The following is a 15533-nucleotide window of genomic DNA, read 5'->3' as shown; positions in this document are numbered from 1 at the left end:
TGGTTGGTTGGTGGTTGAGTATCTTTCAGTGAAGACTGTCACACCCTCTCCCCCAGCTCCCGCTTTCTGCATGACACCAGCCTGCTGAAGAGGCAGTGTTCCACCCTTTAGATGTATCTTACCATTTCTGAATTGTAACTTGCCAGTCTTTGTAATGCCATTTACCTTGTTTTCTGTGAACTGGAGAGGCTCCATTAGTATCGAGAAAAGCCTTCCGGGATCCCCTGAGAGGAGATGGATGTCGTTTGTCTGCATCACCCTAGGGAGCGTCAACACCTGGTGGTCCCACCACTGATGCTGCCCATATTAGTTTCTGGTTAAGGTGGTGAATTGCTCTTTGTACCTGAGGGTGTAGAAAACTCCGTAAAAACAAGGGAGCAGTTCATGGGCCTCTTTATTCTTGTAATAAAACATATGTGCTTGAGCCTCCATAGCATAGTTATAGGTTATTGAGGAAAACCCTTCAACGGAGCAACTTTAAGTAAACTTCTTTATTAGGATAGCGTCTAAACAAAAGAAGGCTAATGATGAAAAAACATCTGTTATCTGCTTTTAGAAAATCTTGTTTGGATTTTAAGAAATTAGCTGATAAAACCTCATCTGTCATCCAGTGTATATTGAATGCCTACCACATGGTAGTCACAACTCTGGGGATACAAAGGTGAATAACAGACAAAAATACCTGTCCCCATGGAACTTGTATTTGAGTAGGGGAGAAAGCTAAAATTCAAATTTTAGGGAATTCCCTGGTGGTCCAGTGGTTAGGACGCCACGCTTCCACTGCAGGGGGTACGGGTTTGATCCCTGGTGGGGGAACTAAGATCCTTCAAGCCGCATGGCGTAGCCTAAAAAAAAAGGAGTATGATTCAAATTTTAAAGTTAATATTTTGGGGAATCGGAAGGGAAAGACTGCATGCACTTAACTTATCTCACACCCCTAAGTTTGAAGGAAGAGTAGGGAGACATGACAGCATGATTCCGTTTAGTGAGCGAGGGTGGATTTTATTAATTCTTCTGAGGACCTTTCATAAACAGTACTTTCTAGCCTTTAAACGTTTAACATCACAGTTAAGTTTGAGATATTGTCATAAAACATAAGAGTAAACATCTATCTAGGCTGGGAGTCTAAATCATCAAATGCTTGGAAAGAAATGAAGAAATGATGAACTGCAGAGCCTGCAGTGGGCGGGTAGGGAGAAGAAGTAATGGGGAACCAACTTTGTTCGGTCATAGATACGAGCGGTTCTAATTAACAATCAGTGTTATCTTTATTGTATCTTTCATTCATTCTTTTGGAAGGTGTTCTTCCAGATGTGTTTGTGCTTTTAATTTCCTGGCGAACTTCCTTTTGGTTCGTACCCCAAAGAATGCAAGTGCGTCATTTGTGTGAATGATCAGCAGTGGTGAGTTGGTGGCCTCACAGCAAGGACGGTGTCCTAACTTCCCGCTTTGTTTGCAGAGTGACCTGTGGTCCTGCGGCATCACAGCCATTGAGATGGCAGAAGGCGCTCCCCGTAAGTAGCTTGCGTTCCTTTTCAGCCCAGTTCTGTGTAACTTAAACCTAGTCTCAAGGCTTCAAAGAGAGTGGCTGCATGGATGAAACTGTTCCTGATGGGGCGTTCAGATGAAGGAATCATAAACACAGTGGAGTTTTCGATGTGAAAGGAATTCTTGGCATGCATTAGTCCTTTTGAAGATCTCCCTGAGGTCCGTGGGCTATGTTATCTTTTATTTAAGTTGTAATCAGACGTGTGTGACCTGAAATTATTCTGATGTCAGATAGTACACAGTAATTTTTCTTTTTACAGTTTGAACTTAATATTCCGTGAAACTGGTCCTACCACAGGAAATTTCAGTATTTCTTACATTTTAACTTTACAAATAGAGGCACAGCCTTTTATCTGTGGAATAACTTTTTTCAGTATTATGTGTGAAGTTTTGCTTCTGCTTTGGATTAAATCAATGACAACTTCATGAAATTGATTTTTAATCAGGAACAGGGTAGAGTTTCAGAGAGCAAAGGGAAAAACAGCATTTTCTGCCAGTCCCCCTTTCAAAAAAAGTGTATACAAAGAATGTATAACTTCCTGATACATAGTCGCTGCTGAATAAATATTTGTTGAATGAATGATAAAAGACTGCCCACAGCTAAGGATGAGTTTGCACTGCAGAAGCGGCCGTCCGTCTTGATCACCACGTGCTCCCTTAACCGAGACGGGGAAGGACTGCCTGGACCTTTGTCTCGGTTCTCTTTCACGGCAGGAACAGTAGTACCCTCCTTTTCTTTGGCCCCCATTTCCCAGCTGCCTTGTAAGAGTCTTGTGAAGGTGAATAAACACTCGGAAATACCTGACGTGACATACTCGTGTGTACACGTGCACCTAACACGCCTTCGTTGGGCAAGTGATCGGAGAACAGGCAGTCATTGCACAGAATTAAACAGTCCCATCTGGCCCCCGTTTTTGCTCTTCCACAGGCACACTCGCTCTAACAGTCAGCAGCGAGCGTTCCTGGAGGGCTTAACGCATCTGTGTTACAGGTGTTGGGTGAAGGCCTTTACGACCGAGTCTAATTTAATCCTCACAACAACCCTAGGAAAATAAAGTTATCTTATTGTCATCTGATAGATGGTGTAGAAACTTAAGCTGTTAACTCCTTTAGGACGTTGAATCAATATTTATCTTTGATTTATGAAAACTTTCCAATGTCTGTTTGAAATTGTATGTTCTTCTCGTTGCGCTTTCCCTCCTCGTATTTTGCTGTGTTTAAGTGGGGTATTCAGGGTACGCCCTCAGCTGTATAACTAGATGTGCAGACTGCCTGACGTAAAGCATGCCGATCAGACGATGGGCAGATCAGACGATGGGCAGAGCGCGTGCCCCTAGAGGTCAAGAATGAGTAACCTGAGTACGTACTGACACGCCCTCTCCTCTCCCCAGCTCTCTGTGACATGCATCCCATGAGAGCACTGTTTCTCATCCCCAGAAACCCTCCTCCCCGGCTGAAGTCCAAAAAATGGTAAGCTGTGTGTGCTTTGTTGTTGCTGTTCTTTTCCTTTTTTTTTTTTTAAAAAAAAATCGTTCCTTTTTCTAGTTTGACTTCAAGGCAAAACTCTGGCCATTCTGAGTCCAAAAGAACACAAGAGCCAGTGCCCCCAGAACACCAGTTAAAAAGTGTTGTATCGCTTTATTTTTTAATGTTTCTTTTTCTTGATCAGTTGTCCTTGAATGATACAATAGTGACAAGCCACCCTATGAAACACCAACACGTTAAAGAAAAAGGTTCCATTTTAATACTTAAACATACCTCTCAGTGTAATATATTTCTAACCATCTTTTCATTAAGAAGCAAAGCTGTGTTGACTTGTAGTTCCTCAGTTGAAGTAATATCTTAAAATTCATGGAAGGGTTTACTGTAGTTACTGCAGAACTTTGAAGTCAGATGGGCCCCTGTCGTCCCAGCAGCCTGCGTTGGAGGAGGGGTCCTCTCCCTGGGCCACCCCCTTCCTTCTCCCTCCTTGCGCATCTGCTAAACAGAATTGATGCCAGGGAGGGAGACGGTGACGACCTCCGTGCAGGAAAGCGTTAAGTGCAGCCGTGTGGGGTGAAGCTGGTTTGGTGTAGTTTTAAAATCTCGGAGGGAAAGGGCAGTGCTTTGTTTTCTCACTTGAGCATTCTGCCCACTTGTTTCCTCCCAAGGGTTCCTTTGAGTCCTTTCCTGTCGATTCCCGTCTGCACTCAGGCTCTCATGCACTCGGGCCCTTCCTCCCTCCCTCCCTCCTTTGCCATTCCTGTTTCCTGGGCTCTGCTGTTGGTCTTACCTACTGTGGGTTTTTTTTTTTTCCTTTCTGAAACTGTTCTCATGAGTTTTCCAGGTGGTGTTGTCTCCTCTTAGGTTCTTGATTCTGATTCTGAAATAGGCCAGAGATCTCCATTTCAGCCTCCTTCTCTCCTGGCCTCGGTCTTCCGGCTGTCAGGGCGTCATGGAGCCTCTCTTCCCATCGCGGGTGTGGACACGCACATGTACCGCCACTCGTTTCTTTCCTGCTTCTCCCTGCCCTCCCCACCTTTGTTTGCTGGTGGGGTTTCCTCCTTTATACCGTCTTTCACCACATTCAGCTCTGGGGAACTGAGGCCATCTTGTTCCACTTAACCAGTTCTTGGCGAGGTTCTTTAAGGCGGGACGGGTGCAAAGATTTAGCCCCGGTTGGCCTCCTGTGTTAAAACATGATAACCGGGGGCGTCCGTGGGTGGCCAGTAGATGTCACCAGGGAGTAAGCTGCGGGGCTGGGTGCCACTTCGTCCGGCACCTGCTGAACTGAACGATGCTCACTTTCCCCTTTCTTTTTCTCTGTCAGGTTTTATTAAAGCGAGTTGATGCTTCACCTTCGGGGTATTTCACAGTTTTGTCAGTCGGCCCCCACTCTGTCCATGACTTGCAGGTTTGCATTAACCACTGTGTGTATATAGTGCAGAGAGATAAAGAGACGGATGTAGATGACAGTAGATTCTGCCTGTGCTCTCCCACCAAACTTCCTCTACCTGAGCTTGATCGGATGCATTCTCAGGAGTTTATGTCGCTGCCTCATTTCACCCAAGTGTTCTAAGGGGGGAGAGGGTTACAGACAGGAAGTCCTAGTTCCTTTATGGTTGCTGTCTTCCTGTCCACCAGATGTAAACTTCCACGACTGTTTTTGGAGAAGCGGCCTTTAAAAGATGATTAGTGAACTCTCTTTCAGCAGAACCTGGTCATCGACTTTCAAGAATACATTGCAGATCATCGATTCTCAGATGTTAATCTGTACACAGCACATGAGAATCCCTTTGGAATTTTTTAACTTAGGGCTCCAACCTCAAAGTTTCTAGTTTCTTAAGTTTGAGGAGTGACCCAGGCATTTGTATTTTTAATAAACTCCCAAAATGATCTTTGTGGGCAGTGGGGTTTGGGAATCTCTGTGCTAAGAGCATTCCATCACTGCTGTGTCGAATCTTCTGCATTCTTCCTTAACCATAGAATAAAGTCACAACTTTAGGGCCCTTCTCTGAGCTGACCCTGGCCTATCTCTTTGACCCTTTTCCACTTTTCATACTAGTGTCAGAAAACAATCCACTGTTCCCTGTAGTACTCTGCTACCTTGTTCATGTGGTTTCTGTCCCTCTGGAACGGTGGCTTTTCTCTCCCATCTTTGGAATGTCAGAAATCCTCCTTTTTCTTGATGTCTGACCCACTCCACTGTCGGCAGTAGTTCTTTTTTCCTCCTCGCAGTTTGAGTATACATCCGCTATTGTGTGTACATACATTATTTCCTATGTGTATCTCTTACAGAGCCTAGCATAAATAAATGTATGTCGTTGACACATAAATATTTGTTGAATTGAACAAAAATAGTAAGTTTGAGTAGAAACAGAAGACAATACAAATGATTCTTAAAAGCAGTGAAATAACTGGAAAGGACTGAACTGATTTTTTCTCAACCACATTTTTAAAGACTGAATAACTCATTCATTCAACAAAAATTTATTACATACCTATTGTAGTCTACATGCTCAGAGTTGGGCATTGCTGACAAATGGAGAAGTTAGGAACCAGTCCTGACCTGTACCGTTTTAAACCAGGAGGGGAGACAGAAACATAAATGTGAAGTGTGCAGTGTGTTACGTGCAGACAACCCCAAAGGAAAGGCTCCTGACCTGGGGAGGGCGGGGTGCAGTGTTGCCGGGAAAGGCTTACCGGCGGGAGGGTGTCTGAGCTGAGTCTCGAAGGACAGGGTGGGTAAGAGTGCGTCAGCCGAGGCTAGGGAGGGGGTCACTGTGGGCCAGAAATGGAGAAACAGGCAGAAATAAAGTGGCTGGTGGGGTAGACGTTAACGGCAGGGTCGTTCCCCCCCTCAGCACTATTATTTCTGCCTCTGAACGTTAAGCGTAGAGAACTGATACGTAAACCAGCCTGAAACTGATGGCAACGTCGCAGTGACAGGATCAAGCCCCGAGTCACTTACTCGGCTCCCTTTCTTACTCTGTGTCTGTCCTTGTCTTAGAGGATCCCGCCGTCTCTCCTCTGCCATCTTTACGTTAGCAAAGACCTCCCTTTACTCCCTGGCCTCCTCTACCCCGTGACGACACGGTCAGAAAGCAGCAGTAACTCCAGCTGCCTCCGAGGCCCCCCGTGTGTGGTGCGACTCCTAAACCGTGTTTAAGTGACAGTCCGGGCCCCGTGGTCCCTGCTTTGTTCCTTGTTTTATCCCTGTGCCTTTGCAGCGTTGTTCACAGTGAGTTCTGGAGCCCTACTCTGTCTGCAAGCTTGTAAGTTACTGGTAGTTTGGAGCTTTGCCCTTTGTGGTAGAAATTTGATGATCTTTTTTACTTCCTCTTCTAGGTCAAAGAAATTTTTTAGTTTTATAGAAGGGTGCCTGGTGAAGAATTACATGCAGCGGCCCTCCACAGAGCAGCTTCTGAAGCATCCTTTTATCAGGGACCAGCCGAATGAAAGGCAGGTTAGAATCCAGCTTAAGGACCATATAGACCGGACCAGGAAGAAGAGAGGAGAGAAAGGTATTAAACCTGTTTTTATTTTCATCTTAAAAAACAGTTGTTTAGGTTTTTGCCAACCAGAACAGGTTATTATTCCTTTCCCACCCGCGTTTGTGCCCACCTGGCCGGGGCTTGAGTGGTCTGTCTCTGCTCTGCGCCCAGGGACGGGCCGAGGGGGCAGCTTGGCTCCAGCACAGGGGACTGGCGCTGTGCAGTGCATTGCCAGGCTGACACGGGGTAGTGGGCACTGTGGCCAGTCAGCGCTCGATGCCGTCCTGCTCCTCGGGGGCACATCTTTGTGGCCGTGCTTTTTAACTTCATCGTGGACCTTGTGTTCTGTCTGCGTCAGGCGGGGCTCCAAGCGTCAGCTGGGAACATCACCGTCCATGTGCTGTCCCGTTCCTCTCCTGCTCAGGAGCCCCAGGGTTTCCTGCACTTTATGGGGGTGGTGTGGTGAGGCCTGACTGCTTTTCTGTCTTCACTGCACAGCATGAACATTTGCTTTGCTGATTACGTAAGGTTCCATTTGGTCCCCAGTGCCTGGGTTTCCTATCCTGACGTGTTCTGTGTCCACCTGCCTGGATTCAGCGGTGCCTCCTGCCCAGCAACGCGCAGGCCAGGCTTCACCACCGTCTTCTCTAAACCTTCTTCTCTGGGGCCTCTGGCTCCCATTGACCTTCCTGTTCTGTGAGTTCTTAACGGGAACTTTAGAGAAGGACGCTGGATAACAGGCAACCCGTTGCTGAATTTTTTTTTTGACACTCCAAGTTCAAGGCCAAAGAAGAAACTAACAAAGAGCAAGTTCAGGGCAATCCCCGAGTGCTGAAAGTCACCAGACACATTCCTTATTGCCTTGGTTTGGGCAGTTCATCTCTTTCTTTCGAGTTTTGGCATCAGAGTGGACTTTGTGAATTTGCTGATGCTCCGGGACCACTTTTCTTAGGGCTCTGGGGCCCCTCTCACAGCCCTGCCCCCGCATGGCTGTGCATCCCACAGGGGACTGTCTGGAATACAAGAGGATCTGCTCTTCTGTGGGAAGTACGGCCGGCCCAGGGCACGAGCACCGTTCACGGCGGGAACCGGTGTCACGCCCCTACTACCCCCACGTCCTGCACACACTCTACTATCTTCTCAAAGCATATGCGGTTTTCATTGGGCGGTGACGCCCCCGGAGGCGCTCACCTGCACACGCGCTGTCGCGCCTCGTGAACCGACTCGTCTATCTTGTCCTTTTCTTTACAGATGAAACGGAGTACGAGTACAGCGGGAGTGAGGAGGAGGAGGAGGAGGTGCCAGAGCAGGAGGGGGAGCCCAGGTAGAGGCGGGGCGCTCGCGACCCTGCTCCTCGGGGGTGCCGGGGCTGCAGGGGATGCCCGGGCAGCGGGAGGGAGTCGGCAGCTACTCTGAAAGTGCCGTAGTATCTTGCATTCTTCTGTTCTTTCAAAGACTCCTATAAACATTCTCGGCCTCTGGAGCCCTGACCCCGTGGTTCTTTACCGAGGCTGCATTGCTTCCTCTTCCCCCGGTCGATTGGAAACATGCAGGTTGTGTCTGGTCCTGGGGAAGGGGAGCTCGCCACTGGCGTTTCTTGCTCCAGCAGGTGTGGATGGAAGACATCTTGTAGCGTATGAAGCAGGCCTGCACACACACAGTTTCCTGCTCATGGGCTCGCAGGGCCCCCTTTGAAAACACTGGAGTCTTTCCCAAGACTTGTTGGTTGGTTGGTTGGTTTTGTTCTTCCCACCGGTGTGGTCGTCGGCATTTCATTGCCTCTATTGGGCGTGCATTCTGTCCTGATCCATTTTGTAGTCGCTTCGGTCATCTCTGGCTCCCCAAGGTACAGTGAAGCAGAAGCTTGAAGATGTGGTCGCATGAACCTCACAGCGACTCATCAACCAGGGAAGAGAGGATTTAAAGTCTTTGATAATGGTCTTGCCTGCCTGGTGTTCAAGCTGCAGCTACACGTAGCTGACTAGCTAGACAGAAGGAGGGTAGGGACGGTGGTTCGAGAGACCTGGGGGGACCTGTGTGCAGAGAATGGGAGTTTGAAGAGAGCATATCAAGAGAGAAGAGAATTTATTGAAAAAAACTCCATAGTTACATAAAAGATTTGAATCCATCAGAGGCTAAAACTTCTAGAGTAATTTGAGCTGATTGCAGGAGCAGTAATATAATTGTTTAGGGTTAGGGACGCGACCTGATTGCAGGAGCAGTAATATAATTGTTTAGGGTTAGGGACGCGACCTGATTGCAGGAGCAGTAATATAATTGTTTAGGGTTAGGGACGCGACACAGTGAAAGAAGCAGTTTAGGAAGATTGATTTGCCCTTCGTTCTGGGAGTTTTGAAAGCGGAGAAGTGACTCTCAGCCGGGAGACCACCTAGGAGTGATGCTAATTTTTCTGTGTGATGGCTCATGCTCGGGACCCACCTGGGCTCAGCCGCCGGCCTTGCAAGTAGAGAGAGTGGGAGGGGAGAGCTGACAAGGCATGCTGGACCGCGTGGAGAAGGCGAGGGGACGGCCAGTGCTGGAGATTGTTCTGGTATTACCGCCCAGGCAATCCCGGAACGTGATGCTGCTGTTTCTGGTGGGAAGCAGGGCGGTCACGGAGGGTCTAACGACGTGTGGCAGGAGGTGGTTTCAGCTCTTCATCGCAGTTTGAGTTGATGTGAGAGTCCCATGTGGAGATGTCCTGTCAAACGTCCAGGACAGAGTTTTAAGATATTTATGAGACAGGTGAAAGAAGGGGTGATGCTACTGAGCCGAAGGCTCGTTACCCCCGTGGATTTGTTAGTTCGTTGGGTCCTGGGCTGGGAGGAGCTCGGGAGAGGCGGGGCGTGGGCGTGGAGTGGCCCGCGCCCCTTAGAGCCCCGCTTCCTCCTGCAGCTCCATCGTCAACGTGCCTGGCGAGTCCACGCTGCGCCGGGACTTCCTGAGGCTGCAGCAGGAGAACAAGGAGCGCTCCGAGGCCCTGAGGCGGCAGCAGCTCCTGCAGGAGCAGCAGCTCCGGGAGCAGGAGGAATACAAGAGGCAGCTGCTGGCGGAGAGACAGAAGCGGATCGAGCAGCAGAAGGAGCAGCGGCGACGGCTGGAAGAGGTGGGGGCACGTGGGCCAGAGCCGGGGTCCCGGTCTTTGTTCACAGGCATGGCCAGATGCCCAAAGGACCATTCTCTGTGGCCTCGTGAGGCAGGTCGTGCCTCTCGCCGGCCTGGCCAGTGAGGTCCCCTCTGAAGGGAAGATGTGCTCGCGCACCGGCGGGACCTTGCGCTCCCGGAGGCCCGAGACCTGTTTTCCCCCCTTTTGTAAACGTCAGGGACCTGCCCCCAGTCACTCATCCTGTTTGTGTGGGACGCAGGGCCCAGAGGTGGCGTCGCCCCGGCTCCGTGGAGGCCGTGTACGCTACGGTCTGAGTTGGCCAGCTCATTTCCATCCCACCCTTGGCCTCTGGGTCCCAGTTGGGGTGTACATATTTTTCTGAAAACATACGTACACAGGAAAAACACTTTTCTACAAATTCCTTAACTTTAGATACCTTTAAGAGTAAGGGTTGAAGAAGAGAATTATATCGGGCATGATACAAATGCTGTTCTGTAATCCAGCCATAGTGCTGGCGTTAGTTACTTGTTGGGGCGGGGGACACATCTTGTACCACCTGCTCGTTGTTTTTCTTTGTTTTTGTTTTTGGCTGTGTTGGGTCTTCGTGGGCTTCGTGGCTGCGAGGGCTTTCTCTAGTTGCGGCGAGTGGGGGTTGCTCTTTGTTGTGGTGCGCGGGCTTCTCATTGCGGTGGCTTCTCTTGTCGCGGAGCACGGGCTCTAGGCACGTGGGCTCAGTAGTTGTGGCTCACGGGCTCTAGAGCACAGGCTCAGTAGTTGTGGCGCACGGGCTTAGTTGCTCCGCAGCACATGGCATCTTCCTGGACCAGGGCTCGAACCTGTGTCTCCTGCATTGGCAGGCGGATTCTTAACCGCTGCGCCACCAGGGAAGTCCCCCACCTGCTCGTTTAATTCATTAATACTATCAACGTTGGTAATATGGTTACCCACAGCTTTTCCACTTTTAATTCACAAAGACATTATTTCCCTACGTTTCACCTGGGGCTCAAAAGAGTCTTTTTTCGTTTCCTGGTTGCCTTTCACTATATATATCACAGCTTCAGATTTCCCATTCATAGTAGTTTGTTTCCGTTTAATTCATACATCTTATTGTTTCACCTTTATCCTTCATGCCAGAAAAAGAACCCCAAACAACAGTAAAGCGGTGTGTTGATACTATACAGTGGAGTTTAATTTAAACGACGACACATGCTTTTTCCCAAGTTACTTAAGGGTACATTTTGTGGGGAGAATCTTTGCTTCGTTTTGTGTGTTTATGGTCTGAATTCTGAAACTTCACAGTCTGCCCTGGTTTAGAAAACCAGTGTCTGTCTAACTAAGGAGACTGGAAGCATCCGGCCAGCGCTTTGGAAGAAAACACAGGGCACAACCTTGCTCTGTGGGAGGGGCAGCGTTGCTATTTATGTAACTTTTTGCAGTTTATTTGCAAACTCTCTTCTAATGTTTTAAGACTCAGTGCTCTGTGAACATAACAGAAACCTTGAGTGGTTCCGAGGTTTTTCAGGCTGTACGTGGACCGTGTGTGCTCAGTACACAAGAGTGCTTGAGCTCTGAGGCTGTGGCTGTTTCTAGCTGCTGCTTTATGCGGTATCCTCCACTGTCCTTTCTAACCCTGGGCTGTACTTCCTTCAGCTCAGTGATGCAGGGGAGTTTGGTGGTTTATACCTTGAAGGATCAAGGACTGGGTCAGCTGGAGCCCCTTTCTAACACAGGCCCTGGAAACTGCTTTCAGGCCTAGTGACAGTGAGATAGGTGTCCATCATCCAGGCCCTGGACATGATAGGGAGTGAGGATTATGGGGTTAGGCCAGCGATCGCTCAAGGAGAGGAACTGAGGTTTTAAAGCGATTTGTTCTGTCAGCTAAATAGAGGCTAGAGAATCAGGGTTGTCAGCTAAGTGAGAACGTGGCACTTTACTGGCTTGAGTTAGCCCTGTAATTTCAGCTTCTCAGTGAAAGTTCAAACGCGCAGTCACCTCTTTAAACCTCTTAATCAGGGCAGATGGAGCCAGGGTCTTCTTGGTGATCCAGCACCTTTTTGTCAGCCTGGTAATTAAGGCCCCAGGAAGTGGTTTGGGAATATTTGTGCCATAAATGATTTGTAGCCCTTTACTGGCATTAAAGGTATGAGGAATAGGGATTCCTTTTGTTATTATTAACAAAGTAGATAAAGATGGTCATCTTCACTCAAAAGATAAATGATGCTTAAAACTGAAAGGTGATCACTTTCTATCAGCGACTGGCAAAAAATGGTCCCAAAGTCGAGGCTGTAGGGAAACAGTGGAGATGTTCCTTTCTCTGAAAGTGCCATCAGATCCGGTGTATGGGGGCTAAGGGCTTCTCCGCAGCCCCTACTGTCTCAGAACCTCGCCGCAGGTAGGGGGAGCGGTCCGCCCCTCGTAGGCCCTTCGTCTGTAAGAAGTCCGTGTGGTACATACATCCTCCGCCCTTGCTTGGTGCCCGTTGAGAGTTGCTGCTGCCGGGATCTCTCTGCTTTGTTTCTCTTGCTTTCTCTTCCTTGGCTCCTGTGTGAACTGGAGATCTTGGAAGTCCTCGTAGATATTTTCAAGTCTGTCTGCCAGTTTTGCTGAAAATGATGTTTCTGATTTTTCTTGTTGCTTTTGGATGGTCCCAGGAGGAAAGTGGGAGCGTGCTGAGCTCACGCGGCTGAGTTCACACTGGTGGCTTCGTCCCCTCCTCTCCTGCCCCTGACACTTGTCCTCCTCTTCTGGGTGCTCAGTGTTTTCTCAGCTTACTCGAAGTTTGTTACCCAGATTCATTGCCCCGTGTGATAATGATCTCCCTCTATCGAAAAGTTTTAATATTACTCTATTACCTTTTATAGGTAGATGCATCATCACATCTTTGGATCACTTTGGTAGAGCTTTGCCTCTAGCTAATTTTTTTCCCCCACCCTGGCCAGCTTTTTCTCCCAGTCTTTTCTGCTTTCTGTTCTTTTTTTTTTTTTTTTGAGCAGAAGTGAAGATTATTTCATCATGCTGTCATTTTATCCTAATGGTTTTGTGCTCTTTCTTTTCATTGACTCTTGCCTTGGTACCTGCTACCGACTCCTCCCATTCCTGTGACATCCACACATGGATCACATCTGCTCATTCCTCGTCTAAGTTTAATAGAAATATTATACAAGACGTCCTGGAGAAAACCCCATTAGTGATCTAAGTTAAGGTGACTTTGTTAGCTGCTGTACTTTGGATATGTTTTTGAACCTGTTACATATTGAAGTCACTTATGTCCTAGTTCATAATTTTTCAGTTTTGACCTCGTGGAGACTGTCAGATTATTAGTAAAAAGCAAGATACAATTTGTCTGTGGTTTGGTGTGCTACTTCATTCAAAAAAGAGAAAGAACATTTCTTAGGGAAGATTTGTTTTTAGCAAACCTATGATACTATTATAACAACAGCACATTAAAAAAAACTGCATAATCTTTTTATTAGAGATAAGAGACAAAAACTTTTCATTTGAGGTTAGAACTTACCCTTTTCTTAAAAACAAAAGACGAAAAAAGGGAGAGCTGCAGTTCCCTGTGTGTTCCCCATCTCACCCATTTGTGAAGATGACTGTGGGTTCTGCAGACTTAGAACCCGGCCAAGGACTTCACTTAGAGGGCCGAGTCCTCTTTTCTGCTGCTTGCCTCTCCCTTTCTGTTCTTGAACTGCTGGTAGGATGTTCCAGACTCCCCACTGTCGGAATTTTTCTGCAGGTATTTAAAACAATAATCCCTTCTCTTTACGATCTGCCCAAGTTTTCAGCCCCGGAGATGCCATAGTCCCTGTGCTCTGGGTCTCAGCTTCCCGCAGAGAGGGGCGCGCGTTTGGGTGTGCGACCAGCACCTCCTCCCTCTGCTTTTCTTCCACCAAGAGGACACATGCTTACATTCGTCTCTCTTGTTTCTGCAGATCCCATAGTGACCCCGGTTTTAGAGAGGTGGGTGAAAGTGGAAGAAATTAAAAACAAAGTAAAGCAAGAGAAAAAATTTTGTCTGACACCCCAGGCTTCGCACTTTAGACGTGCACCAAGCTCAGCTCAACACGGCGGAGGTGTGGGTGGTCGTGTGTGTGTATGCCCCCCCCCCCCCGTGAGCGGGACGGTGTGGGGCAGGGCAGCCCTGAAGGCGATACTGCTCCTGCCCTGGGCTAATGGCGTGGAGCTGTCCCGACTTCCCAGCCTACCCTCCTTGGCTCGTGAGGAGCCTGTTTGTGTTGGCCTTGGACAGATGTCGGCCGTTCTACGTGGGCGGGCTTAATGGAGGCCCTGGGGCTGCTGCGGATGCTGAACACAAACCTTCAGGCTCAGTCAGGGGAAGTCTGCACCTCTGTAGGGGGAGCCATGTTTGAGCCCTGACCCGGAAGGCCTCACTTGCTTCCTTTTTTCTTTGCCGTACGTGGCTGTCTTTTGGTCTCCGCACTTGCAGGAGCGCTTTCACCTGTTAAATGAGCCCATCTGGCCCAGTGGAGGTGCGATGCCTTTTTTAAAAAAAAAGAGCGATGCCTTTTAAGAAAAAAAAAGAGAGAGAGAGAAAAGAACATTTGCGTGGAGTGGGATTCGTCTTGAAGCTAAATTGTAACACTAGGAAAGCCTGGAGCGTTCTAAGAAAAATGGAGCGAGCTGTGGCAGGCACCTGTGTCTGTCTCTTGGCTGTGAGATCTCAGAAGGACAGTGCGGGGACCCGCTTCCCCCCAGCGTGTCCTCACCCCTCTGCCCACACAGAGGCCCCTGCTGGGCGCCTCACTCGTGTCTGACGGCGAGTGCCTGTGAGCACAGGGTGTGGCTTCCACCCTCAGCTCCAACCGTGCTGTGCACGGGGGGCCTTGCTTTTGCCAGAGGGCCACTGTCTCGCCTCTCAGAAGTCCTCAGCTCTTAAATGTTCTTTTGGCATCCCAGTCTAGTGTTTTTTTTCTAGTTAAATTTTGTAAGCGTTATTTTAATTCAGCAAATGTTATTTGTTGCCTAAAGATGGGGAAGAGTTGTCTTTGGGGAGAAGCAAAGTAGTTTAGTAGTTTCTCTACTAAAGTTCATCAGAACTTGCACTTAACAAACTCGGGGGTTGCTGGTACACGTGCAGCCACATGACCTCCAAAGCTCTTGGAAATAGTCGAACCTGAAGAATAGATTGGTTTATTAAAGTTTAGTTTCTGTTAAAGCCCGTAAGTCCAGTGGAGTGTCTGTAAATGGACCCCACTATTATCAGCATGACCTGTTTAGAAAAGTTCGAATTGTGAGATGAAAGCATTGCTTTTAAATACCAATCTAGAAAGAGAACTTAAATGTAATTAAAGCATAGTTTGAAAAGTATATATTTACTCAGGCATGCTTGGAAAAATTGAAGTAATAAGGAAATCGCTATAATTTGAGCGATTTGGAAATCACTCTACAGCATCATGCAGTTTTTCAGTTTGTTTGATTTTGTTTTTAAAGAAAGAATGGTTTAAAAAAATAAGAATGACAGTTTGAAAATGCCTTGAAGGATTTATGTTTGCTGCTCTTAATGGGGTTAACCTGAGCAGGCATGTTCGTTAGCGTCTCCTGGGTTTTGTTGCTTGAAATCACAGGCGGAAGGTTAATCTAGTGTGGATTGATGTTGCTTAGCTGATGGCTGATGATATATATGTTCAATTTTTGACCATTTTCTTTTGAAGTTCTGTTGCAAGAGGCCAGCTTTTCACATCAGTAATCTATTAAGGTATTTACTAAGGGCTTTCTTTAATCTTTAATTACCCCCGAACACACACACATACACACACACCCCGGTTAAGGGCCTGTTCTGACTGTAGTGGTTTGTATGGTTGGAGTTTACATTTCTGCTCTTGGTCCAATTTACAGCTTCAAGTATTACAGCATAATGTGGAAGAGGACTCGGTAACTACATC

The 15533-nt window shown here is 47.8% G+C and overlaps 1 protein-coding gene across 50 annotated transcripts in view; it reads left to right on the top strand.

The window, feature by feature from the left end:
• MAP4K4 (mitogen-activated protein kinase kinase kinase kinase 4) overlaps positions 1-15533 on the top strand; it is a 175788-nt gene that overhangs the window by 119708 nt on the left and 40547 nt on the right. For all 50 annotated transcript variants that reach the window (XM_089922579.1, XM_089922591.1, XM_089922581.1 and 47 more), the window contains 5 exons: positions 1460-1514; positions 2940-3018; positions 6376-6551; positions 7773-7845; positions 9417-9627. In XM_089922579.1, the coding sequence (XP_089778705.1) occupies positions 1460-1514; positions 2940-3018; positions 6376-6551; positions 7773-7845; positions 9417-9627 (594 nt within the window). The remainder of the gene's footprint in view (positions 1-1459; positions 1515-2939; positions 3019-6375; positions 6552-7772; positions 7846-9416; positions 9628-15533) is intronic.

Source organism: Delphinapterus leucas, chromosome 13 (assembly GCF_059928025.1).
Source record: "Delphinapterus leucas isolate spDelLeu-1000000601 "Yukka" chromosome 13, BTC_Dleu_Yukka2, whole genome shotgun sequence".
Taxonomy (NCBI): Eukaryota; Metazoa; Chordata; class Mammalia; order Artiodactyla; family Monodontidae; genus Delphinapterus; species Delphinapterus leucas.
The sequence above is the reverse complement of the archived record's forward strand: the minus strand, read 5'-3'. Positions and strand labels throughout refer to the sequence as shown.